We start from the raw sequence: 27,044 nt of genomic DNA on the forward strand, positions 1-27,044 counted from the left end.
CCCTATACTAATCTACCGCTAATCCTTTGGCTTCCTTAGTAGAGTGCTACTCACTGTAAAGAGCATCAACACTTTGTCTGAGGTAGTAAGCGCTATTTAATTCAATTACATTACATTACATATACCATATGCCATTAGAATGAGCAGATTTGGAAAATGAAATTGGATTTAGGTAAAGACTAGAAATTATAACTTTTAAGGAACCTTTTCCATGCAAACAATGGTCTTAGACTCTGCATAATTTCTAAATACTTCTGTGATTAGAATTTTGCTCATATTGATTTGCTCAATCTTTCCTTATCTTCCACCTCCGTGACCACTGTTTGGAAACATGCTAGTGTCCTCCCTTTGCTGAAGAAGTTAGGCATTTATCCAACTTTTCAGAGCAATTATCGTAGCATTTTTATGTTGCCACTTTTGGCCAAAATCTTGGAGAAAGAAGTCAATACTCAATTGTCTTTCTTTTTTTAAACATACTCTTTTCTGGATACCTCAGAATCCAGTTTTAGATTTCTACTGTATAGAATCTATGGTATTTGCTGTGGTAGATAATCTTCACTTTGTTTTAGATAAAGAAGGTTCTGCTGTCTGGATCTCACTTGATATCTCTGCAGCAGTTGATATAGATCCACCTGCTGTGTGTAAATGGTATCTGCAGCCCAGCTCTCGATTGGCATAAATAATTTCTGTTGAATCACACACGATCAGTTATGTTGCCATTGTACAGTTGAGAAGAGAGGTTAATCACCTATGGAGTCCCTTTGGGCACTTCATTGAACCCTACCTTGTTTAAGCTATGTGTCTCCCCCTCTCACCATTCTGATTCGATCTTTCGGGTTCATGGCGATGTCTTATGCTGACTTGTCTCAATTTGCGCTCTCTTTCTCAGACTACCTCTACTCTGACTGGATGAAATCAAATTGTTTAAGGCCCAACAGGAAAAAAGCTAAGTGTTTCTCTTTGGTGGCCATGCTTATCTCACACCTAGACCACGGCAATTATCTTTTGTTGGACTTGCAACCTTAGTGTGGTTATAACCCTAACTTTTTGCCTTCAACCCTCCTGTCTTGCTGATTTCATTTATGCTGGCCGTAGGACTCTGCGCACTTTACCACTGCTAACCAGTGCTAAAGGGCTTATGCTCTCTCCCTAAAACATGGTAGAATTGACTTATACCCAATAGGCATATTTAATTTACTTATAATTCCCTAGTAAAGTGGCACTACCTTGCACCAGGGCCTGTAAATTAGCTGCTGCTACTTAGTCTGCAGCACTGATTGTGCCACGCACTTAAGTAGCACTTTAAACATGCCCAGGTCTGCCATTGCAGCCTGTGTGTACAGTTTTAAAACTCCCAAGTTACCTGGCAAAATAAACCTTTTGACACGGCCAAACCTTCCTTTTTAATACATACAAATCACCCCTAGGGTAGGCTCCAGACAGCCCAGTGGGTAGGGTGCAGTGTATTTGAAAAGTTGGATATGTACTTTAGTTTTACGTGTACTGGTAGTGAAAAACTCTTAAATTCTTTTTTTACTACTGCAAGACCTACCTCTCCCACAGGATAACATTGAAGATACCTTAGAATGTTTAATAAGCTGTAACTCCCAATTGGGACTAGAAAACCAGTTCATGTTTGGTATCTTTGGAATTGTAATGATAAACCGTTGCCTATGGTAAAGTCCGATTTTAAATTACAATTTTATAAATGCCACTTTTAGAAAATTGGCATTTTCCTGCTTTAGCTATTTAATACCGGCGCTCTGTCACTGGGTCACATGACTGCGTGTAGCTGATAGGTTGAGCTTTAAGTATTTCTTCTAAACAGCCACACGCAACAGAGATTTGGTATGCCTGGATCATCCAACACTGGAAGGAAGGGAGCGAGAAGCCGGACACAGCCCTACTTACACTTTAATAGGCTGCATCCTGCCCCTAAACTAAGGGCTGCATACCCCCTATAGTTAGTCTGGAGCCAGGGAAGGGGAGGCAGGAAACCTATCCACTTCAAAGGGAAACCTCTAGAAGCCTCTCCCACTTTAAAGGAGGCATGTTATATAAATGTTGGCCTTAGACACAAACCATTCAGTACATTTCAGGGCCTGTGGAAACTCTGCCAGGAAAAAGGACTTCTGTGCTGCTGAAAGCACTGCCATTCTGTTGGACTGCTGTGCTGCTGCACTGCTGCACTGCTGGACTACTACCTTGCTGGACTGCTGCCATGCTGGATCGCTGCTCTCCTGCCTGAGTCAGAGGAATTGGAGCAGCACCTGAACCCAAAACCCCCAGAGGTACTCCAAGCTGGCCTTCTGTTCAGAGCTGCAGGGACATAACAGGCTCACACCCACCTGAACAAGCATACAGATCAAGCTGGAGCAAGCCCCTGAACCCCAAGTGATGCTCCTAAGGTCCTGGACCCTTGGTGTGGCCTCTGAGAGGCTGAATGGAAGTTTTTAAGGTCTTGGCGACCGTGAACGGGCCTGTTGGTGCTGAAACATTGTCACTCTCACAGCCCGCCAACTCAAAGTTCTGTCAGCCCAATTCTTTGCACTGCAGCACCGACCACTCACATAGAGTGCAATTGCAAAGTTCTGTCCATCTGCTCATCATGGCAACAGGTTATTTACACTACAGCAGCGACTACCTGTGATGCCAGACCTGATGCTTGACATACATCAACAACCTTCTGTAAATCTTCTCTGCTCCTCTTGGCCCCTTCCACTGTGAATGGCACTCTTTGCACTGGACTGAGAAGGTAACTTTTCAGCGGGACTAACCTGATTCTTGTATCTGACCTACTGTCCATTGCAGACAGCCAGAAGCTGTGATTTTGTCCTGGTCTTGCATGATCAGATAGTCATGAGTGTCTTTATGGGCGATTTTTACTTCTTTACAATCTCTAAAATTGAATATCTCCAGTTCTACTGATTTGATTTGTGTAGTTTTGCTCATGATATATTTATGAACTATTGCTCTAGTTTTCTAAATTGGTGTTGATTTTTATTGTGTTGTTATTTCAATTTATTACCAGAGGGTTGAGCACAGGTAACTTTGGGGTTGTCATGTGCCCCACCCACACGAGACTTGTGGTGGTTACTTGAGGAGGGTTTCACCACTCTCCATCAGTAACTAGATTTCTCACACCTTTATTTAGGACTGCTACAATTTCTCATCAAATGCCTTCAGATTGTTAATTACATTGCAACACACATCATTTCTTCCCACCAAACAGTATTGCATCTTAGAAATCTTCACTGACTTCGTAATTTGAAATGCTTGCTTTTTAAAACCAAGCATGACTTTTTGTGCATTTCATTGGCCCTCTATACCTAAACTGCATATGTACTCCTTACCCCTGTTCTCTACAAGTTAAAGATCAGCTGTCGCCCTTTTCCTGGTTATGTCATGGATCAAAAGATACAGGGTAAGAGGAGCTCTTTCTCCTTGCTTGCTGCCAGATAGTGGATCACTATTCCATTTGACCTAAGACCCACGCTGTCCCTTATTTTGTTTAGGAAGAAACTATATATATTGCCATTCCAGCTTTCCAAATCCTGCAAGCTTGCATGATTCTCTTCCTTTTTGAGCTAGGGTGACGTTTTTGGGTAGCAGATCATTCTAAACACATCATAACTTGAGATAACAAAGTAGATAAAGACAACTCGAAATACAAAATGTTTCCTCACATGATGCTAAGGGAGGATTTACTATGATATCAAAATATGGTGATTCCTCAATTGACAACCCTGTACTGGATTGCAAGAGATTACATAACAAGGATCTGGATTCATTTGGTAGTAAGGTCATTTGGTCACTAGGAGGCATTGCATTGGAAACGTTTCTCTCCTGTGAGCATCTCCTACTCCTCCAGTCTCCTTCCATCAGACAGTGTAGAGTGCTAAGCAGCTCCAGTCCCTCTGACCTTTTGTGGAACAGAGGGAGTCAACTGGAAAGGACCCATCATCTGCTTCCTACACAATCCTTCAGCGACAGACAAGGAGCCCTAAACACCTGCCTGGATAACCTGGATTGCAGCAAGAAGAACACAGTACACGTCAGTGATTGAGGGCAAGCCAGGCAATCTGGTTCACCACCAATGAATCGAACAGGTAGGTCTTTGATTCTGTTTATCAAAAATTTGTGCTAGAAATGGTGTGTACATAAAAAATGATTATGCCTCAGCTCACACCTTTCCACAATTTAACCAAGATGATTGTGAGAACTCTATAATCCTAACACATTTTTGAATATGTGAATACGGTAGAAGAATTAAACACATCGATGAGAACCCAAACACATGATTTTGAAATTATCATGATATAAAGAAATAAAATAGGATATAGATGATTCGAACATGTGGGAAAGTTCCAAATATGATTTAAGGACAGTGTGAACTTCTGTGAAAGATTTATAACCAATGACATATCTCACTCGCCTTGGACAGGGAGCCATTTTATTGTGCAACCGTGTTGTCCAATTCCTTGTGGGAGAAAAGTCTGACACAACACTGTAAAGGCATTGGCAAATTATAAGGGATGGACAAGGTAGCATTAGACCCTATTGACAGTATCACCAGTGAAGGAAAGAAGTAAAGTGTAGCCAAGTTATTCGAAGTGATACAACCTGCCCTACTCAAAGTGATACAACCTGCCCTTTTCCACAGCAATGCAGGAAGTAGCATGTGATGTCCACAACTGTAGAAAAACACTGTAGACATTGTGCTATGGTGCCTTTTTCCCTGACAGATTATGACTTTTAATTACAAATGTAACTGTTCTTAGCTGTACCGCGGTACAATACTCTGGCCTCACTGTCCATTTTTTTAAAAGGTAACACAATGTTTGGCCTGTGTTTCCAACCAGATGTTTCTAATTTTCTATATATGTACAGGTTGTGTTTTGGGCTAAGGTTTGCTATTATTATGGAATAAGGCATCACTGGAGGGAGTTCAGATGTCTAAGTATAGTATAGCAGTAAAGACACCAGAGTCCATGCCAGAAGGATAGGCAAAGCCAAGCGGTATGATTCACACTGGGGAAAATCCACTGCTGTCATGTATCACTCGGCTGTCTGCCTCTCTGGCTCATATTTGTATGGGGCATAACCCATGAAAGTTTGGTTGTTTCCTGCTGGAGGTTTGAGGCATTTAGTATTACAGTTCTGAAGGAGGCAGGGTGGGAAACTGTTACATTTTTTACTAAATTGTTGCAGCTCTAATTCTAGGTGTGCTTACTGCAGGGTTGACTCTGGTGGGGATCTCTCTCCACTCAGCCACCTCACTCCAACCTGACAGACATTATGTCTCGACAGAGACCAGAAGGAATTATTGTGTAATCCCTTTCCATTCAAGTTTACTGACCAGGCAACAAATAATATGCTTCCCCCCTAGTGAGGAGAACCTTTATGTAAGATTATGTAAGGGAGCACAAGACAATGGTGTACCACAACAGTATACACCTACGTGACAATCTATGCTTTTCATGGAAGGAAGATGTGGTTGTCGTTATACATGTGTCATTGTGCATTAAACTATGATTCCTAATATAAGCAGATAACATTTATATAAGGGGAAAAATTATATTACACCACAATATATGTGTATATCCTAATTGCTGCTTCTATGTATATATATAGGTGCATATATACAGTAGGTAATGCCTGTGACTAAAACTTTGAAAAATGTCATGTATATATATTTATTTATAAGTTAATTACAGGTATTTGAAAAAAAAAAAATATATATATATATATATATATATACATATATATATTACCTACTTGCAGTTGCCAGTAAGTAGTTATAGTTAGGACCTATTTTGTTTTGGTTTACCAATAACTGTGGCACCATTTGACAAATCTTCACAAACTTTTGAAAACTAATGTGCCACTAACTTCAACTGCTGTCTTGAAAGTTGCGGGGTGATCCATAAATTGGGGGCCGAGAAAAATGGGGGTCCCAAAACGCTTTATCCCCGATGCAATTTCCAATAGGGATTTTGAACACCACTACAGCCCGGAACGCTGGACGTAATTACACCAAATTTGGCAGAAATTTGGCTCTTGGTCCAGAAAGAGCCCTTTTTAGGTCTCGCTTGACTCAGCGCTTGCGCTGGTCTGGCGAGACTTAAAGTAAGGGCTTCAAAAAATGCTACCGCCGGCCACAGCTTGCAGTGCATGTGTGCGGGCGCGCGCTTGAGCAGAGGTGCCTTATGGAGTGATTAGTGCTGCGCGCACACCACTCGTGCACATGCACTGCAAGCTGTGGCCGGCGGTAGCATAAGTGGGCGCGTTACGTTCTCACTCCCTTATGTGAACTCACTCATTCATATTTACTTAAGCTTATGTATTCATTATGATTCGCATTTACTTTTTTGTGCACTCAGTTATTGTCTCTCTGACTCAGTCTTATTCTGACGCAATCATACTTTCTCACTCATGTTCACTCACTGCCACTCCCTCTCATGCTCAGTCTGGATCTCATGCACACTGACTCACTCCTTGGCACTCATTTATTCGCACTCACTTATATTTACTCTTAGTTTAGCACCCCTATACTTTCTCACACAGTGACTTTCATTCGCTGTTAAACTCACTCGTTCTCACTTATTTACACCTCGCACATTCTCACTCTGTTACGCTCACTGTCACGCACTCTACCTCAGCCACACTACCTTGCACTCTGTAACACTCCCTCACAATCATTCTTATTCCTACTCACACATTTGCAGTCGCTCTTTCACTCTTATTCACTCAAACTCATTAACACTGACTGTCCCTCATTCTCACTCACTGCTTGATCATTCTCTTGTACACAAATGCTCGCACATAAAAACCTATTCACGTGTTCTCTCACTCACCAGTATGTACACAATATTGACTGTATTTTACTTCTCCCCGCTTACAGCGGTTGTCCCGTTCCAGCTTCTGATGCTCCAGTTTTATTAAGCTATTCATTATTATTGCAATATAAATAAATAGAAGATAAGTAGGGCAGAGCGCTAATGCCCAGGACGAGCCACCCCTGTGTTCTTGGCACTGAATCGCAGCTGCCAGCCCTGAATAACGTCACTGGTCCTGATGCTGCTGATTCTTTGTTAATGAAACACAGAATATATCTCTCCCGTGCTCGGTAGTAGGGGAGAGGGGTAGTCAGAAGTCCATGGGTGTGACAAGTCTGATTTTAAACAAGCACAGCACAAACCAAGTTTGCACTACATTGCCCGGGAGGGGGCCCGCTCGTTTCAGTTACCGAAGTAGCTTTCACTCTTCGCGGATGCTTTAAAACCCACATTCACCGCATGACCAATGTTTCTGGTGTTGACTAATACTGTATTTATTCTACGGGAAGAACTAAGATGGCGTCGGGTTCCACATACATATGAATCTCTGCTTTGTGACCTACACCCTTTAACAACAAAAAAGTTTAATTGCCAAGTGGATCAAAAGTTGTTCACATTTCTGCATATGGGGCCAGCACCAAGCACTTCGCAAACGTTAACCTGTAATTTTAAAGCGATTTATTACTGTGTTCGGGCATTTAAAAAGGTGACCATTTAGGCATAAAAGTATAAAACATTGTTTGAAAATGTTGAAATATTAACACAGCAGATTTGGCACGTAATGCCTCACAATTCGTCCCGCCTCTGCTGAATTATTCTGTTGGCCCTTTAACTGGGAGTACATATCTGGGAACCAAAGTTGGCAATACTTTTCGAGTTTCTTTGTGGGTCTCTTCTGCCAGATGACTTTTGCAATCTAGTTTCACCCCGATGACCTCGCCTATAAAGAAATGTGGCAGTACAACCAGAGCTGCAGACTTTGGATGAGGGGAACCGGGTTTGAGCCAAGGCGTGGGTGCAGCATCCTGTGATTCTGGCCAAATCACTTAATCTCCCCGGGCCTACCAAAAAAACCAAGCATTGGCATGGCCAATAGGTATCGCCTTTGGGACCTTATAAGTGTTTAGCCATGCAACAGATGATGTTGTTGCACCAAGGATATTGTGCTGGATAACTAAACACTTATAAGGTCCCCAAGGCGAGGCCTATTGGCTATGCCAATGATTGTTGTCATTTGGTGTAAATGCGTTCAGTAGTTTTGGAGATTTGAAGGAAAACCACATTTGTATTTCTAGCTGCACGGATCCTCTGTGAATCCTACCGATCTCATACAGAGATCTGATTGGCGGCCAACCATGACAAAAAGCTGGCCAGGACATACTGGAGTTATGAATGACATCAATAACAATATTCAGGTACTGGCCTATTGTAGGTACTTCTAAGCATAAGGTGTTACTTGTCAGAGCGCAGTGCAGGTGGGCACTAGGGGCCTGATTCACAAAAGTAATCTAAGACACAATCCTAACTTTACGACTGTCGGTATTCACAGAAGGCATTTAGGAGTAGTAAAGTTAGGATTCCTAATTTTGCTTCTTCTAAACTGAGACAAAATCCTAACTTTACGACTTTTGGTATTCACAAAAGGCATTTAGGAGTAGTAAAGTTCTAACTTTACTACTCCTAAATGCCTTTTGTGAATACCAAAAGTTGTAAAGTTAAGATTTTGTCTCAGTTTAGGAGTTGTAAAGTTAGGAATCCTAACTTTTCTACCTCCTAAATGCCTTTTGTGAATACCGAAAGTTGTAGAGTTAGGATTTTGTCTCAGATAACTTTTGTGAATCGAGTCCTAGGACCTTGCACAGGACATAAGGGGAAGGAACTAGCCAGTGGACACAAATTCTTGTCAGGGTGAGGGTACGGGGCATTATCGATACACCCCACGAGGAGGAAGGAAGTTCCTGCATGCACTGCGCCGAGAGAGAAGAGTAAAGAAACAATAATCCACCTACTGGTCTTGTGTGTGCTCCTTGTGGGTGGGGACCAAGCAGGACATGACATCTGGCGACAAAGGTGGGATGAACCACAATGCACATGCCCCGTGTCCCTGCAAGCTGCAAGCACAACGGAGCCAGGAACCACCATGGTCCGCCTTTGCCAAAAGAAAGGACGTCGGGAGCCCATCCCGGTAGTACAGCAGGGAATGGAAAGAGGAGCCGACAACAAATACAGTAAGTGATACCGTGCCACCGTGCTGTTCACAAAGAGGGTCATCAGCAATGCAAGACTAGCAGGAGAAGCACCTGCAAGTAAGAGCAGTGGGGCGGGCGGGGGTTTCTCGGCAGTTGACGACAAGGGAAAATTAATTATTTAATTTTCCCTCGTCGTCATCTGTGGGGTCCCCTCCCTCCCCGCCTCACCAGTCTTACCTGCACGGGCCGCTCCTGGAGACTAGCTTGTCACAACCTGGAAAACCCTATCGCGACCTCCTTCTAACAAGCTGACACCTCTGTCTAGCAAGATGTGTGCACTGCTGATGCCCGCTAGCCATCTTCCGAACCGTCCGAGTCTCTTGCGAAGATTTCAATTGCAAACTAAAATCTCACGTCAAGCATATATATGCACGACACATGGGAACACATAACCGCAGCCTATCAGCTGACTCTGATAGTGCAACTGCACGTGTGATGATGAAACGTGTTAACATAATGTCAGATGTCCCAGCACAAGATCGCACTCCCAAACAGATCCAGCTCATGGACAAACAACAGATAAGGAAGACAGAGACCGTAGACATTGAGGTCGGAAGTCACAGAATGAGATTTGTACTAGGCAGTGGTGCCACATTTAACATCATGTGCATATCAGAATATGAGAAGATGAAACACAAGCATCTGTTGTCATCGTCCACTATCAATCTTTTCACATGGAGTGCGATGAAACCAGTGTTGAGCATAGGGAAATTTGTAGAGGCACTAACATGCAAGGAAACATCTGTAAAAGAAGTGCATGTCCTACGCGAAGACATACCAGCACCATGTCTACTAAGCAATGTCACCGCTCAGGTGATGGGCCTCCTAGCCATGACATATCACATGTCAAAGCTTCTCAATATTCTGAGAGGACACCCTGCAATCCTAAAAAGGCTAGGGAAGCTGAAAGACATACAAATAACACTGCATAACAACAAGGAAGTCAAGCCAGTGGCTCAACATCACAGAAGAGTGCCCGCACACTTACAACCACAGGTGGGAGAAGAAATAAAGAGCCTACTAACACAAGATATCATAGAGCTGTCAGATGGACCAACTTCATGGGTATCTCCAGTAGTGGCGGTACAGAAGAAAAACATAACATAAATATGCATCTGTGTCGACATGCACATACCACACATGGCAATTGAAAGAGAAAGGCACCCAGGCCCTAATTTAAACAAAATGATCTGCTACCTCCCTGCATATTTTCTAAACTAGATCTGCTCAAAGGTTATCATCAACTGGAGCTTGATCCTCAATCACGCTACATCACAATGTTCTCCACCCACCTGGGTCTTTTTCACTACAAGAGATTACGTTTTGGAAAATCATCAGCAGTATATATTTTTCAAGAGATGGTGAAGTGGGTGATCAGGCCTGTCTAAATTACAGTGATAACATATTGGTATTCAGTCACTCAAATAAGGAGCACGACAAGGCACTACGAGAAGTCTGCAGCCAGCTAAAAATCACTGGCCTGACTGAATAAAGACAACTATGAGATGGGGAAGAGAGAACTAGTGTTCTTTGGCCACATCTTCTCATGAAAAGGTATGAGACCGGATCCCAGCAAATTAGAAACGCTATGCAAAACAAGGCCCTGAGCAGAGGTGGGTAATTCCTTGGTCTGGCAAGCTACTGTGCTCTCTACAACAAGGATTTTGCCACAGTGAGCACTCCACTTTGCGAACTGACAAAACAGGGCCAGTCATTTCTCTGGACCAAGGAGTGTGTCAGGGCTGTTTGAAGACATCAGGCATGCAGTCACAGCGGTGGACCACCTTGCCTACTTCAACGCATCCCTATGCACTGAGCTCACTGTGGATGCTATCCCAGTGGGGCTTGGAGCCATTCTCACACAACACATGCCAGGAAGAGGCTCGGTCAGACAGAGTGTTGCATATGCAGGTAGGAGCCTGTCAGATATAGAAAGGGCATACTCACAACCAGAGAAAGAGAGCCCAGCAGTAGTTGTGTGTGTGAACACTACCACATGTTCATCTATGGGAAGTCATTCACCTTTGTGACAGACCACCAAGCACTAGTGACAATATATGGAAACCCGAAATTAAAAATTCCACAGCGCATTGAAAGATGGAGATACGCCTCATGGACTATGATTTCAAAATGGTGCACAAACCAGGAAAAGAGCATAACCCTACCGGTTACATGTCACGGCATCCCCTACGATGTGCACTAGAGACCAAGCCATGGCTGAGGAGTACCTCAACTTTGTGTTGTGACAAAACACACTTGCCCCAATACCAAGTGATGAACGGGTGCAGGAAACAATGGATGATGCCATGCTAAAAGCAGTCAAAAGCACAACACAGCAAGAGAGGTGGAGAAATGTAACTAGCAGCAGTCAAATGGGTGAAGGAGGCAGCCGGGAAGAAATGCTGGCATTCAAACAAATACAAGAGGAGCTGTTGGAAATGGAACAAAGAATTCTACTACAAGGAACAAGGATAGTGATACCAAAAACACTACGGCGGCAGACTGTAAGCCTGGCCCATGAGTCTCAGAGTGGCAAAGTGGCAACAAAAAAATGCTAAGGGAAAAGGTATGGTACCCGGTACTTGATCGCTTGGTGGAAGACATGAACTGTCACCTATGCCCGATAATGGAAGGCCAGCAAAGCCAGAACAACTACGCATGTCTTACCTATCTGGGACGGTGTGGACGACAATGGCAGCTGACTTCTATGGGCCACAGGACACCTGAGGCTACCTGCTAGTAGGCAATGATGAATACTCCTGGTTCTCCATAGTATGACAAGTGTCATCAACATCAGCAACGGCCACTCTACCAATACTAGATGACATATTTGCAGCATGGGAGCCCCGCAGACACTAAAGACAGACAATGGACCACCATTTTCAGGAGAAGAATTTTGCAGGTTCATGATGTACCTGGGAATACATCACAGGAAAATAACACCTCTGTGGTCATAAGCAAATGGCATGGTAGAAAGGTTAATGTGCAGCATCAAAAAGGCTGTCCAACGTGCCAAACTGACGCAGATCTCAGTGGGCCAAGCAATGTGTCAAATATTGCAAGACTACCGCAACACCCAGCACAGCTCCACAGGGAGATGCCTGGCAGAACTTATGCTGGAGAGAAAAAGCAGAACAAGGTTGCCTCAACTGGAAGCAGAGGGCCACCTAAACACAGCAACATTGCTGTAAGAGATCAAGTGGCAAAGACGAAGATGGAAGAATAGGCTGACGCACGGTGTCATGCCACAGCAGCTGAATTGAAGCAAGGTGATCTAGTACTCGTGTGCCAACTGCAAAAAAGGAAGTCAGATCGTCTTTTTTCGAAGGGACCACTAACGATAACAAACGTGAAAGAGCTCATGATAGCGGCAGTGTCAGGACCTTACCACATCACCAGAAATAGCTCACACTTCAAAAGGTTCAATATCTCAGACGACAAGGAAGGAGAGACAGCATTAAGGAACAAAGCAAAGATCATAAAAGACTAAGCTGCGGAGGGCGTGGAAGGAAAACCTCAGCAGCGAAGGACTGGACAGAGCTGGAGCAACAGGGGAGGTACAAAGAGAGGAAACAGACATTTCCAGCCCAAAGAGAGTGAGCAGAAGACCAAAAAGGCTCATTGAGGAACTATGATGGCAGAACAAAAGGTCACCAACTTCAGAGACAAAGAGAACAATGGTCATCGTTGTGTGTGTGTGTTTTCTTTTTTGTTCGTTTCGTTCTCCTCAGTTTGGTTTTCTCTTTGTGCTTTGTTTTTATTTTCTACAAAAGGGGAGATGTCGGAGCGAAGTGCAGGTGGGCAATAGGACGCTGCATAGGACACGAGGGGAGGGAGGGAACTAGCCATTGGACACCACGTCCAGTTAGGGAGCGGTGACTGGGCATTATCAATACACCCCAGGAGGAGCAAGGAAGTGCCTGCATGCACTGCACCGAGAGAGAAGAATAAAGAAACAATAATCCACCTTCAGGTTTCGTGTGTGCTCCTTGTGGGTGGGGACCAAGCAGGACACAACAGTACTCAAGGCATATAGGGGGAGCCATGCCAAAATGCCTACGCTGGCGCACTTGGCGTAATTGTTGACATAAGTGGGCATCCATAAAATGTTTTGAATCAAATGAGGTCAACTCCCAGGAGCTTCCAGAATGAATAGATTGTCATTCTTTACCGGGGCACCATTATTGTTTGTACATTGGCTAGATTTTTAGTCCACTTGATCCCACTGCACCTGAAAGTTATTGTAAAACTTATGTGGCAAAATGGCAATCTGTCTGTGTCAAAATGTAATATTTCAGTTAGTGACTGACCGGTCAATATCTCCCCCAAGAGATCTCACAAGAGAGTGGAGATGTGTCCTCCCAGTGTGATTTTGTGGTAGCTACATTGAGAGCAGGATTTGGTCGGCTTATTTTCTTCTATGTGCTCTTGCATCCTGTTCGGTTGCAAGATGGAGGATTTTCAGCAACTGAAGGGAGGAAGCCTGTGCTTCTCCACATCACTGCAGGGGAATTCATCTGCTCAACCCAGAACACATTAGCACATATATCTTCCATGTAGTGAACTAGTTATGGCGCCAGTGCGTGTGGACAGGGAGGGAAACCTTCAGTAGCGAGAAGCAAACCAAACCCTGCTCTCAGTGCTACTTCCAGTCATCACTTACCAGCCAGCTATGGGGCAAAGATATAAGCTTATCTATCCTGTTTTGGAAATACTGTCATTCTTGGGAAAAATCTCCCCGGAGGAGTCATTTTACGATAGATTAAGGGCTTTATGATCCTGATTCTGGCCAAAAACTCACAGCGAAGGCCTTCTTCCAATGATAATATATATATTTTTTTTTTGTCTTTTTCCATTTTTTATTTAACAACAGGATAAGTGCATAGGACGGCTACAACTCCACAAATAGGAGTAAAATAATTGACATACTTAGGGAGTTCTTAAACTATACTTTGAGTACTTTGTAGGACTTCAATCCACTATGGGACAGGTAAGTTAACATCAATGTAGAGCTATATCAATATTTAAAGAAACTAATAGGCCCACACAGCATACCCTCCTATTTATCTTCCTTTTGATAAAATAGTACATTAAACAGAATATTTCAATTTAAGATTTGGGCATACAGAAAGGTCTTTATTTGCTATTTTTGACATTAATCGTTTCTGGCTTATTTCAGCTATCGAATGGTTGTGATGTATTACACAAGAACATGCCATTTACAGCAGGCAACTTGAAATGGTCACAGGAATTAAGAGATCGAATACTGGTCCACAGGACATCCTTTAAGCACGTCAATCATCAGTAAGTGCTGTGTTTCGTTCGCGCTGCAGGGTTGCTGAAAGGATATTGGGACAGATGCATCAAAGCGTTTTGCCCATTCTGTGTCTATGGGAAAATGTGTTCATGCATATGGCCCTTAGTTCTGGGGTATTTGATACCATCATTTTGTTGTTGAGCGTAACGTGATACATTTGGGATGACAGAAGTCATTCTCGTTTTCAGTCTTCAGTGTCTCGACGGCTCTAGATATGTCACCCTTTCTGACTTTCGACCTCGTGTATTCTATTATAGTCACAATTCCAATATATTTTTCTGTATTTCTCGCCGTGTATCTGCCAGTCCCTTCATATTTGTATTTATGTGTCTGCCCGTGTCCTCCTTTCTGAAAGTTTATCGGTTGGACTCTGTGTCTCACACCATAGAGTTCGTTTCTCACTCCTTTTCTGTTTGAAAATATGTCTTTCTGTACATCCGTTTGTTAGGTTTGCTCACCGTGGGGTTTTCTGTTTCTCTGTCAGCCTTATTCCCTCCCTATCACTTATTCCCTCTTTCATTCTTATCTAGCTTTAGCTGAACATACAAATCTTAAATCTACTTATTATATCTCATTCTGTACATTTAGCTCTCTTTCCGTCTTTCTCATTTTCCATTTCTCTCCCCACTTTTCACTATATACTCTTCCTTAGATCTTTGTATCTGTTCCTGAATGTGTCCACGACTTTTAGGATCTGTCTCTCTATGACTGTCTCCGAGTTAGTCATTTTGCATCAGTCTGTGGGTGTTTCTATTTCTGTTGCTGTTTCTGTGTGAATATACATTTTGTCCATGTGTTTGCAGTTTTTGTCTCTGTCTGACTGTGTAAAGAAAAGGCCTGGTATGTGAGGGTGGGGACTCACGGCCAGCTACTAGCACAATATGGAAATATATTTTCTTACATGCATTAAGAGGCCCTGGGAGGCTTGCGGTGTTTGGAGGGGGATTTTATGTCTTTGCATCCTCACATGCTACCTCTTAGCAGGTTTCTGGGAGCCAGACAACCTCTCCTTTAACTTAATGTTTGCGACTTCAGCTTCAACCCATTTGCGTTTGCAAAGCACGAAGATAAAACATGGCCTCATTTTGAAATTCTACAGCAAAAAGCATAGCCCAGGAAACACAAATCAAGCATATTGAACCACTGGATATTACATGAAGCAGAGTTCCACCCATTTACATATTTTTAATTTCATGTGCCTATGTTTCCAGTTCGCACTTCTTTTTTTTAATTTCAACCATTGCATCCGCTTTTTTAGTAACCACTCGTTGATGCCAGATCTCCTTGCCACAGCTGAGTCACCGATTCTTTCGTTGTAATTATCAGCACTAGAATGCAGATTCTCAAGTTGTTCTGTCAAAGGCATCAAAACGGCTGCCGTCATGGTACAGTTTTTGCTTCGACCTATTACCAATGCTCACAGTTCTCTTATATGTTCACGATCTAGGGAAGGCTAAGGTCTGGGGTTGTGTATGGTGACATACGTTCTTGTCTGCTTTACAGCAATATCAAAGGAGAGAAATATATTATGTGATGCATCCACCCCAGAGATGTACATTACAAGTTTACATTATTCTTAGTAAAACATGAATCTCATTCATAACTCTGCATACACAGGCTAATTCTGAATGAATGCTAATTTCAATACTTGAATCCTTTCCATTTTACAGAGCTCTGCAGACAGACGAAGCCAGCCTTGTTTTCCAGAAATGTCATCTACTTTTGGAATTGTTAGACAAGCATGACAATGAAATCTACACTGCCTGGGCAAATAATCTAAATTGTATTTGTGAATCACACTTAAACCAACCAATTCTAAGGGGCGATGAACATGGATTCTTTGACGTAAACTTTAACCAACAGGTAACACAGTTTTTAGCTTAACTTATGCTTACTGTTTCAGAATCAAATCATTCTGTGCTAGATTTAGAATACTGTTTATTAGCTATTGTACGTCAATTCTTATGCGTAACACTTGCTTTTTAACAAGGCTATTCTTCAACATCAGAATGGATATCTTGACATGTAAGAAAAACATTAATCTAAAAAAGGTTTTCATACTATCCACTCACACCACCAAGCGAGTAAACATTGCTAGGACATAGGCAGCTTAGAGTGTTAGCAAATGCATCCTTTATTAATATATACACACATCTCAATGTAAGCAACTGCAACACTATTTCTTGGGAAAAATCAGCTGCCGAGGAACTATTCATATCAGAAAGGGATTATAAATGTCAATATGCTTGCTATCTCAACACAAATTGCAGAAATTCTACGTTTTATTAACTTACTTGACAAGAGAAGGAACAATACTCACATTCTCCAAGCCCAATTGTATCTTTTGTCCAAAGGAAACCCAGTCTACTATTTTCCAAGAGAATTAAACCCCGATATTGTGGTGCATTTCCACAACACTTGCCTGTTGAATTTTCCATTGTCTAAAATAGTAGCTTGATCCCACTGCACCTGAAAGTTATTGTATAACTTATGTGGCAAAATGGCAATCTGTCTGTGTCAAAATGTAATATTTCAGTTAGTGACTGGCCGGTCAATATCTCCCCCAAGAGATCTCACAAGAGAGTGGAGATGTGGCCTCCCAGTGTGATTTTGTGGTAGCTACATTGAGAGCAGTGTTTGGTCGGCTTATGTTCTTCTATGTGCTCTTGAATCCTGTTCGGTTGCAAGATGGAGGATTTTCAGCAACTGAAGGGAAGCCTGTGCTTCCCCACACCAGTGCAGGGGAATTCATCTGCTCAACCCAGAATACATTAGCACATATATCTTCCATGTAGTGAACTAGTTATGGTGCCAGTGCGTGTGGACAGGGAGGGAAACCTTCAGTAGCGAGAAGCAAACCAAACCCTGCTCTCAGTGCTACTTTCAGTCATCACTTACGGCCAGGGCTTTAAGTGGGCCGGGTCTGTCCGGGTCTGAGCACCGGCAGTTTTTTTTTGGGGCCCTCGAAACGGGTCTCTATCGGGCTCTATTTTCGTGGCTACTAAAGGTAGTCCGTTCTTTATTTTATTTTTTTTCGGACCCGTTTTGAGGGCCCCAAAAAAAACTGTCGGTGCTCAGACTCTGCCCACTGTTGCAGCACTGTTAGGCAGTGCTTTAAATGGAAAAAGAGAAGTGCCGGTACTCACCAAATTGATAGGGGTGAGCCTGGGAGGTGCGTGTCTGGGGGCGTGGCTTCAAGGCAGCCTTGTACACTATCAGCATTTTCTTCTTCAATGTTCAAAGTGCCTTTGGCCAAGTTCTGCCCATAGCTGCAGGGTGTAATTAGCGTTTGTTGTAACTATATATAGCGTGAACTTAGCCCGAGGGCATTAACATGAGAAGCAGAAGTTTTACGCGAAAGCAGACTTTTTTTTTTTTTCAAGGCACTCTGACAGACAACGGATCTGCAAACTTTCCCTATAACTCACAGCGCGACAGTTCCAATGTCGAGACCTCTAGCTTAGAAAAACACAGGTGTCTTCCTGTCCTGTTGCGCTGTCAGGGTGTGAGCAGGGCCGGCCTGTTTTAACACCTCATTGTCCCTTTCTTCGCGCTCCTTTCACCGTCTCACCCCTGCTGATACACACACCAACAGACCCATCACCGTGAGGCAGCTAAACTATCGGTGATTTAGGTGAGCTGGGGAGGTCCCGAGGTGTTTGGGTTCAGGGGGCAGTCACTGCTTAGCTCAACTCAAAAAGGACCCCCTGCTGCCGCATTTCAGTCTCTATTAGCAAGGGCGCCAAATTTCTCTCCGCCTAAGGCGCTATCTTATCAAATGCCGGCTCGGAGTGTAGGGCTGCAGCCGCAACCTAGCGCCGGAATCCACTCGACATTAACTGTCAAGCACCCATAACCTAGCGACTGACCACAGCATGCAACTAGGAGTACCGGTACTCTCTTAACACAAGGAGAAGTCCCGGTACTCAATGGGAGAACACGGAGAAGTGCCGGTACTCATGATTTTCTTAAGCACACAGTGCTAGTTATTTTGATTTAGACCACGCCCCTACTCGGATAGGCCACGCCCCTTCAAGACATTAACCACGCCCCTTTTAGAGCACCCCTAGTTTTTTTTTCCCACTTAAAGCACTGCTTACGGCTTCAATTTCTCAGTTGCACAAGAAGCATTACCAGCCAGCTATGGGGCAAAGATATAAGCTTATCTATCCTGTTTTGGAAATACTGTCATTCTTGGGAAAAATCTCCCCGGAGGAGTCATTTTACGATAGATTAAGGGCTTTATGATCCTGATTCTGGCCAAAAACTAACAGCGAATGCCTTCTTCCAATGATAATATATATATATTTTTTTGTCTTTTTCCATTTTTTATTAAACAACAGGATAAGTGCATAGGACGGCTACAACTCCACAAATAGGAGTAAAATAATTGACATACTTAGGGAGTTCTTAAACTGTACTTTGAGTACTTTGTAGGACTTCAATCCACTATGGGACAGGTAAGTTAACATCAATGTAGAGCTATATCAATATTTAAAGAAACTAATAGGCCCACAAAAAGGTATCTATGTATAGGGACATGGAAAAATAGGATGAAAAACATAAGCGGCTTCAGAAAAAGGATAGTGTAAGGTAGAATAACATCTACTCAATGATTGGTGAAACTAGAATACTGAACTACATGGTATGGGGACCAACTTAGTTAGGAATGAGTATGCAAATGGCCACTGGGAGTTGCGATAGATTGATTCCAGGGTGACATTTAAGCTGAGGTATCCTATACATTTGATAGTTCTTATGTTGAATTTGCAGCTTCTGAACCTTGGCAGACGTTTAGCACACCAACCCCATTCAACTAATGTTTAGGACTCTCTCTTCACTACTTGCTTGCAGATTAGCCTCAATGAAAGGTCTTAGAATTGTACACAGAACAATAAATAGAAGCATGCCACCTTTTTGTCATCTAGGACCACTGCAGGGATGCTTTAATGTCCAATGAACAGAGGATCTAAGGCCTTAGCCTGAAATGAATGCTTTATTTTGGACAGTTGCTTACCTACAGTGGATCTGTTCCAGTATGCACCTGTCTGGAATTGACAATAATAAACAATACTTTGCTTCTTGATTTGATTTCGAGATCTGGGGAACTATTTGTACAGGGACTGTGACCAGGAGGAGTCAATGCTAAACATTAACATGTGATTACTGTATGCATTGAGACATGTAACCAAGGCTTATTTTTATTATTGCTCAAGAGAGTAGAGTTGCCACACGGTATCCATGCACTGACTCTAGAAGTGAAAAGGGGCTATTCATTTTAGTGTATCCAAAAATTCAAATGTTTTTCCTCTGTGCCATTTCCAAAGATGTAACATTAGTGATAGCTCACCTTTCTGGCCGAGTAAGTATAACTAGACTAGGGAGCTTAAGTGCAATCTTGAGTGGAGCTACATCAAGAATTTCTAAGAACATTATGTGGAATCTTGGCATCTTACATATTAATCTTTTGACAGGCACAAGAAATACGAAATGTGTGTTCTCTTACTGGTTGTCCCTGAGAAATATCACCTTGATAACTTGCTAGGACTACTTTCCAATGTTTTACCCTCTTCCAGGATTCTAAATGTCAACATGATCCTTGTTTTTATTAGGACCAAAATATACAGTTCTTGTCCTATGGTGTAATTTCCATGCTTCTATAATGCCCTTCCTGTTGAGAACCAATTTGCTACTATATTGATCATTGGGGATGACAGGTTAGTGTGACAATGGCAGATTGTCTGGCTGGTGATACATCTGGGAGAAGATAAGTTGGACGGACATTAAGCAAGAAGAGTTGTGCACCAGCGAATGATTCTGAAATTAGTTACATTGGCCAAGCATGGAGGTTAGGAATTAGAACACTGCAGGAACAAAATTGGAGAGAACGTAACAACAGAAATAACATTCATGGACTGGAGCCTCAGACAAGAGATAGATTCTTACTGACTCCTTCAGGAGGAAGAACAATGACGAGCCCCAGGACAACCAAGATACTGTCCCCAATAAAGTAGACCCGAGTCACTAATGTGGGAGAATAAAGCAGGAGAAGTAATGACTGGAAATATGAGCCCTAAAAGCCCTGAGATGAAACCCACATGCAGAAAATGAAAAAGGTAAGGAAAGCATAAAGGGTGCAACTTGCACGGACATCAAGGTTAATATTGTTAGAGGATTCAGTGCTGCTAATTGTCCCCACTTATTTTAATGCCACTTCTCTTGACATGACTTGTCTGATGCCCCAACTGCCTTGCACCAGTCCTCTAGCAGCACATACAGTGGTACACAGCTGCAAGGAACATTATGTTGCCTACCTATTCTGGAATTACTCAATAGTAAGGTTTACCTGACAATTCTACCCATGTGGGTCACACAGATGTAGTCTCCTACCTCCTTCAGCTAGTCCCAGGATTCTTGTTTCTGGTCCAGGGAAGATATGGCTTGGTAGTTGGGGCTGGACTGTTCCCATGAGGCACAGGGTCAAGACTGATTTGCATATAGCTGTGTCTGAACTGGGGTTGTAAAGTGGCTAAAGAACAATAATGGATTTAACCCAGATCTGTGACTGAGTGTGAGTGTCTGAAAAGTTTCAGCACTCCGTCCATCAACTCCTTGTGTCTCATTTTGATTACCCATTGTGCATGTTTTGGTGTATCTGGCGATTTCCAATTTTGTAAGATCAATGATCTAGCTATTAGTGAAGCTTTGAACACAAATTGTTTTTGTTGCACCGTTAAAGTAGAGATAGAGATCCCAAATAAAATTACCAAAGGATTGGGGTTAATGCTGCATTCAACTTGTTGACTAATCGATTGAAAGAAGCTAGTCCGGTAGATAGTCAATTTCGGGCAGGAGCAACAAATATGCAGCCAGTCCCCTTTTGAGTGATTACATCTAGGGCAATCTGATGATGTTTTCTGGGAACAATTTGTGCAACTTCGCGGGGGGTATAGTATAATTGCCATTTTGAAAAAAATGCCATGCGTTTATAATTCGCCCCTCGAATGGCCTTGGTGGACCATTTATTATAGTCTTGCGATTGGCTTGGTTTTTGCTTGTATTTTTAGGAGTGCGCTCGGGACTTTGTAGTCATATATATTTTGCTGCAACATATGGTACCAGTTTCTGATTCCCGCTATTTGTTTGATGTACAACGCATAGGTGACTGCTTTGGAAAGTGGACCTGCTGGGAGTCGCAATTTCTTAACTAGGCGAGAGCTGTGGTGACTCGAAAGCAGCGACGTAGCAAACTTTGGGTAAATAATGACCGTTTGGTAATTCTGGGTATAGGGTTAAGGGGCATTTGATGTAAACAGTGGATACAAACTTCCTTTCTCTATTTCCACCGAAAGCGGGGCTTTCAGCATTCCGACCTCGTCCCCTCTGTCACCGCCACCCCTCTCGAAGGGACCCAACTGGCCCGCTCTATGACCTACCCCATTTGAACAGTGCTTTAAAGGGGAATATAGACGTGCGGCCACGTACTCACTCTTTAGAGTACCTCTTTAGGGGACGCGCTCCAGGATACAGGCTGCATTTGTTGTTTGCTGACATCGCCGCAAAGGAAACGCCAACTGCTGTGGGGCTCAAACCGGCTGGACCTGAACTCTCGCATTGACACCATTGCCGTGAGGGGAACGGCTGGGCTGCCTACACTTCCCAGCATATCCAGCGCCCGGCGCCTGCCGTAGGTGTCATCAGGCAGCGCCGGGGCGATATTTAAGTCACCTGGCAGCTCCGCAGTGCGGGACGCGCTCCAGGATACAGGCTGCATTTGTTGTTTGCTGACATCGCCGCAAAGGAAACGCCAACTGCTGTGGGGCTCAAACCGGCTGGACCTGAACTCTCGCATTGACACCATTGCCGTGAGGGGAACGGCTGGGCTGCCTACACTTCCCAGCATATCCAGCGCCCGGCGCCTGCCGTAGGTGTCACCAGGCAGCGCCGGGGCGATATTTAAGTCACCTGGCAGCTCCGCAGCGCGGGACGCGCTCCAGGATACAGGCTGCATTTGTTGTTTGCTGACATCGCCGCAAAGGAAACGCCAACTGCTGTGGGGCTCAAACCGGCTGGACCTGAACTCTCGCATTGACACCATTGCCGTGAGGGGAACGGCTGGGCTGCCTACACTTCCCAGCATATCCAGCGCCCGGCGCCTGCCATAGGTGTCATCAGGCAGCGCCGGGGCGATATTTAAGTCACCTGGCAGCTCCGCGGTGCAGGACGCTCGCGGGCAGCGCCCGGGCGAAGCCCGGGCCAAGGGCGGGCCCGTCCTTGCCCGTCAAAGGCCGGATAAGGCTGGGCTGGGCATACCCCCTAACATCGGAGGTGGCACATCGAGCAGTAAGTACCGGCACCTCATTGTGTAGATGTAAACTTTACCTAAGACTGTCTGTTTGTGGACCTAACTTTCCCAGGAACTGGGTGGACTGGTGTAACGTCAAAATTCACCGCGCAGGTTGAGACTTATTGCTCCTGCTTACTGTGGTTCTTGTACTACAAGAGGATTTCAAAGGTGTTTGTGTTGTGAGAGTAAACGGAGGTGAAGTAGGTTTATCTTTCTGTGGGATTCTGAACTCATTTGTGGGCCAATTAAGCTTATCATACTGTTAGCCTGTTTTGAAGGAAAAAAGGGTTTACCATCATATTGTTCACTATGAATACCAGGCCTAGCACGAGAAGAAAATCATCGGTGGGGGGGATCCGTTAGAGGCACCCTAGATCAGTTTATCACAAGGGCTGCCTCATTATTAGAACGTGAAATCGTGTATACTGAACGCCGCTTATCATCTGAATTACTGAAGAAACGTTCCTCACTGGGGGCTATCCAGCAAGCAGCTACCCCCCCCCCCCATCATCTTACACATACTAAAGATTTAGAACTAAATACTGATATAGGTATCCCCCTGCAATTACAAGACATATCAGATTCACAGCTAAGATCAAGGGAATCGGTCACTATAGATAATAGCATAGGCTCACAAATCAAACTTTCTCTTGAGGAGCAGCTAGCGACCCCAGTAACTAAAAACCTCACTAAAAAGAACAGCATAACTAAAACAAAAGAACCAGGACCTGGGCCCTCAAAACAAAAGAAGAAACGTGCGACAAACAAGCAAAAAGTAGGCCACACTAAACCCCCAAATATTGCCACAAGTCCTGTGAATATAATAGAGGTGGCAGAACGCATTACTGGCCCAGTTAGTACGGCAGTGCACCCCTATAAAGATCTAATAAGGGACATTGAACAACTAGTTAAGTCCCTGTTATCTCCCCTGGTGGAAAGAGTAAAGAGAATAACAGAGCAGCTGGGGTCTTTGCAAGATACTGGCACAGCCAACACGAATCTGTTGAAGGAATTATCACTAAAAACGCGCCCTCTGAATCCTCCAGGCCCAACATCTGAACCAATAAGGGACATTACAATCCCTGTTAAGGGTGCTAAGACGCTTTCTCCCACTAACAAGATTAGCACAGCCTCACAGAATGAGTACACAGATCCAAGGAAGCTAAGGGGTAGTGGAGCCCTAAACAAGCAGAACCACGAACCTAGTAAAAGTGATGAGAGAGCCCACATAGACAAAAATCTTAGGGGCTCTTCTGCACACATTGATCTTCCACCAGAGGCAGCTCCATACGTCATTGCACTCACTGGGGTCCCAGTGCTAGAATGCGAGAAATACGAAGGGTACCAAACTCTTAAGAACAAAGTAATGTATTGGTTAAGAGCGAATAGGCCATTACCCCCCAACTTAGATGGAGAGATTCTGCACGTTAGAAGGCTGAGCTGGGTGGGACAAAGACCTAAAAATGTACAAGGGGATGTCATAATTATCAATTTCAGAGACCACAGAGTGGTAAACCATATCAGAGACTGGTTTTCAGAGGGTTATGAGGGCGGTATATCTACCCATGACCTAAGTTATTTCTACCCAATATCTCTGATAGGAAACCATGTGAGCTCAACAAATCGGAGCGCCCAGCAGATGGCAGGCCCCATTTTTAACATCCCCACCTCCAATCGCTTTGCCTCGCTTTCTGGAATGGAGGCGGTTGATTGACTACATATTCTACCTCCCAGTAATTCTATTCCCATGGAGAACCCAAGGGGGGGTGACATTGGTTTGGTATCCTGGAATATAGCTGGCCTGTCCTCCAAATTTTACAACAATGAATGGAGGGAATATATATCTAGGTTTCATGTCATTTGCCTCCAGGAAACATGGGTGGTGGACCATAATCCGTTCCAGTTAGAAGGGTATGGTTGCTTTGCTGTTCCCGCACAAAAATTAGCCCCAGGTAGGCCCACTGGTGGACTAATTATCTATGTGGATTTGCAACTGGAAGGAGTGTGGTCCAGCCTGAATTGGAATTCTAACTACTTCCTCGGTTTAAGGTTTCAAAGAAATAAAATGAGTTTCATCCTTGTTAGTTTTTACAACGCCATAACATCGAGCAAGGAAGGTTCTATATTACATGATTTGCAGAATCACTTGACCGCTGTTATAGAGCAGAGTAAGTCCACAGCGGCCACCTATATAATATTAGCGGGTGACCTAAATTGTCATTTGTGTCAAAATCTAAAATACCGCATGGGGGGTTGGTCTGGATGCACACTGATAAAAGGTCTGCATTTTGAACACACGAAAGAAGGGAGTGAGTTAGAGAAAGTGATGAAAGCTCATTCACTAAGACATACACTTGACATAGTGAATGCAGATGAAGGTACTGGTCCTCCCACAACCTTTAAAGGAAGGGGGTGTAGCTCCACAATAGATTTTATACTAGTTTCTAACTTATTTTGGGATTGGATTAAAGAGGCTACAGTCGACTGGAGCATATTCAGTGACCACAACCCACTTGTATTATGGATTAAAAATTGGTGTACCAACAAAGAAATAAGAAGTACGCTGGTAGGCAGTCTTGAGAAGGTCACAGACCAGGGGAGGCGCTTAAAGTGGTCCCGTATTGACGGAGACGCTTTTTACAAGACTTTAATCAAGGAAGGGGGCAAAGAGTTTGAAATTTGCTCTGATCCCCTGGCTGAAGGTTTGGCCGTGACTAAAGCTTTTGAATCAATGGCCACCCGCATAGATAGACTATTAAAAACCTCTCGGCCCCTGAAACAAATTAATGCGCCAAGATGGTTTAATAAAGATTGCTCAAGAGCACAGAAAGCTCTCAAAGAAAGTTTGAAATTGAGACCCAGAGACAAATCACAAATAGCATATTGTAGGACTGTCTATAAAAAGGCCATCAAATGTAGGAGATTTGCCTTACAGTCCCAAACTTGGGAAACTTTGAGGGCAGCCGCGGAGAGGAGGGATTTAAGGACATTCTGGAAAACCATAAATAATCCATGTTTCCAGGATTCTGCAGCACCAGCAATTGGCACAACTATTCTCCCAGAGCGTTGGTTTAATCATTTTAAAAAACTATATAACTTTTTAGATGTATACCCGGAGGCTGAAGAAAAAACGTGCCCGTGGAGGACTGAGATTGAATTCACTTCTGGTGAAACTAAAGCGGGCATTCTAGGACTGTCACATAATAAGGCTCCAGGCCCTGACGGGATACCACCAGATCTTTTTTTATCTAACACAGATTTCTGGGTCCCAATACTGACACACGTGATCAATGCAGCTATCGCCACTGGCATGCCACGCTCCTGGTCAACAGCTACTATAGTGCCCATCTATAAAAAAGGCAAAAAGGACGACCCGCAGTGTTATCGTCCAATATCTCTAATCGACGTCACCGCAAAAATCCTAGGCAGAATGATACTAAACCGTCTAATGGACTGGGCCGAGGAACACCATATCATCTCTGATTTACAATATGGTTTCAGGACTGGCAGATCAACTACTGACCAATGCCTGAATCTTTACTTACTGGTGTCAAAATATACTATAGGCAGTGATCAATCAATTTATTTGGGATTTATGGATCTTTCGGCCGCATTCGACCGCGTGAATAGAGAAAAATTATGGAGTCTCTTGACCAGACTAGGAGTAGACCCAGGTCTTGTAAATATTATGAGAGCACTTCATTGGAATACCTCCGCCAAAGTACGATTTAATTTGGCGGGAAATACGACTGCACCGTTTTATTGCACGAGCGGAGTAAGACAGGGCTGCATTTTGGCCCCGTTCTTATTCTCTCTGTATATAAACGAACTGGAACAGGCACTGTGCAAACTGAACGCTGATACCCCAAGGGTAGGGTCTCGTCCAATCCCAGTGCTGTTATACGCAGACGATGCGGTCCTTCTGGCACGCACTCCAAGAAGTCTGCAATGCTTAATAGATGGCTTCGTTGATTTCATGGACACACTAGACCTGGCAGCCAACTTAACTAAGTCCTATGTTTTAATAGCCGGTACGAAACCCTGTACAAAATTCACATATCATATAGGCACACATACACTTGAACAAGTAAAAACCTTCTCGTACCTGGGTCTTTTATTTGATGGGCTTTTAAATTTTAAATTTTTACTGGAAGAACGGTGTATAAAACTGATTTCATCATCAGGGGCAATAATGAATTTTGGCCGCAGGCTGGGTCGGTGGTCGCCGGAGCAGGTCATGCACCTCTATGGCGCCATTTGCTGCTCCAAAGTCATGTATGGAGCAGAAGTCT

At 43.6% G+C, this 27,044-nt stretch overlaps 1 protein-coding gene across 1 annotated transcript in view; it reads left to right on the forward strand.

Annotated features, from left to right (window-relative positions):
• The window catches only part of LOC146861181 (dynein axonemal heavy chain 11-like), a 2,741,463-nt gene that overhangs the window by 27,128 nt on the left and 2,687,291 nt on the right, over positions 1-27,044 (forward strand). Inside the window, exons 3-4 of the mRNA XM_085646213.1 lie at positions 14,268-14,392; positions 16,076-16,268. Of these exons, the coding sequence (XP_085502339.1) occupies positions 14,268-14,392; positions 16,076-16,268 (318 nt within the window). The remainder of the gene's footprint in view (positions 1-14,267; positions 14,393-16,075; positions 16,269-27,044) is intronic.

This window comes from Triturus cristatus, chromosome 3_1 (genome assembly GCF_964204655.1).
Source record: "Triturus cristatus chromosome 3_1, aTriCri1.1, whole genome shotgun sequence".
NCBI lineage: Eukaryota > Metazoa > Chordata > Amphibia > Caudata > Salamandridae > Triturus > Triturus cristatus.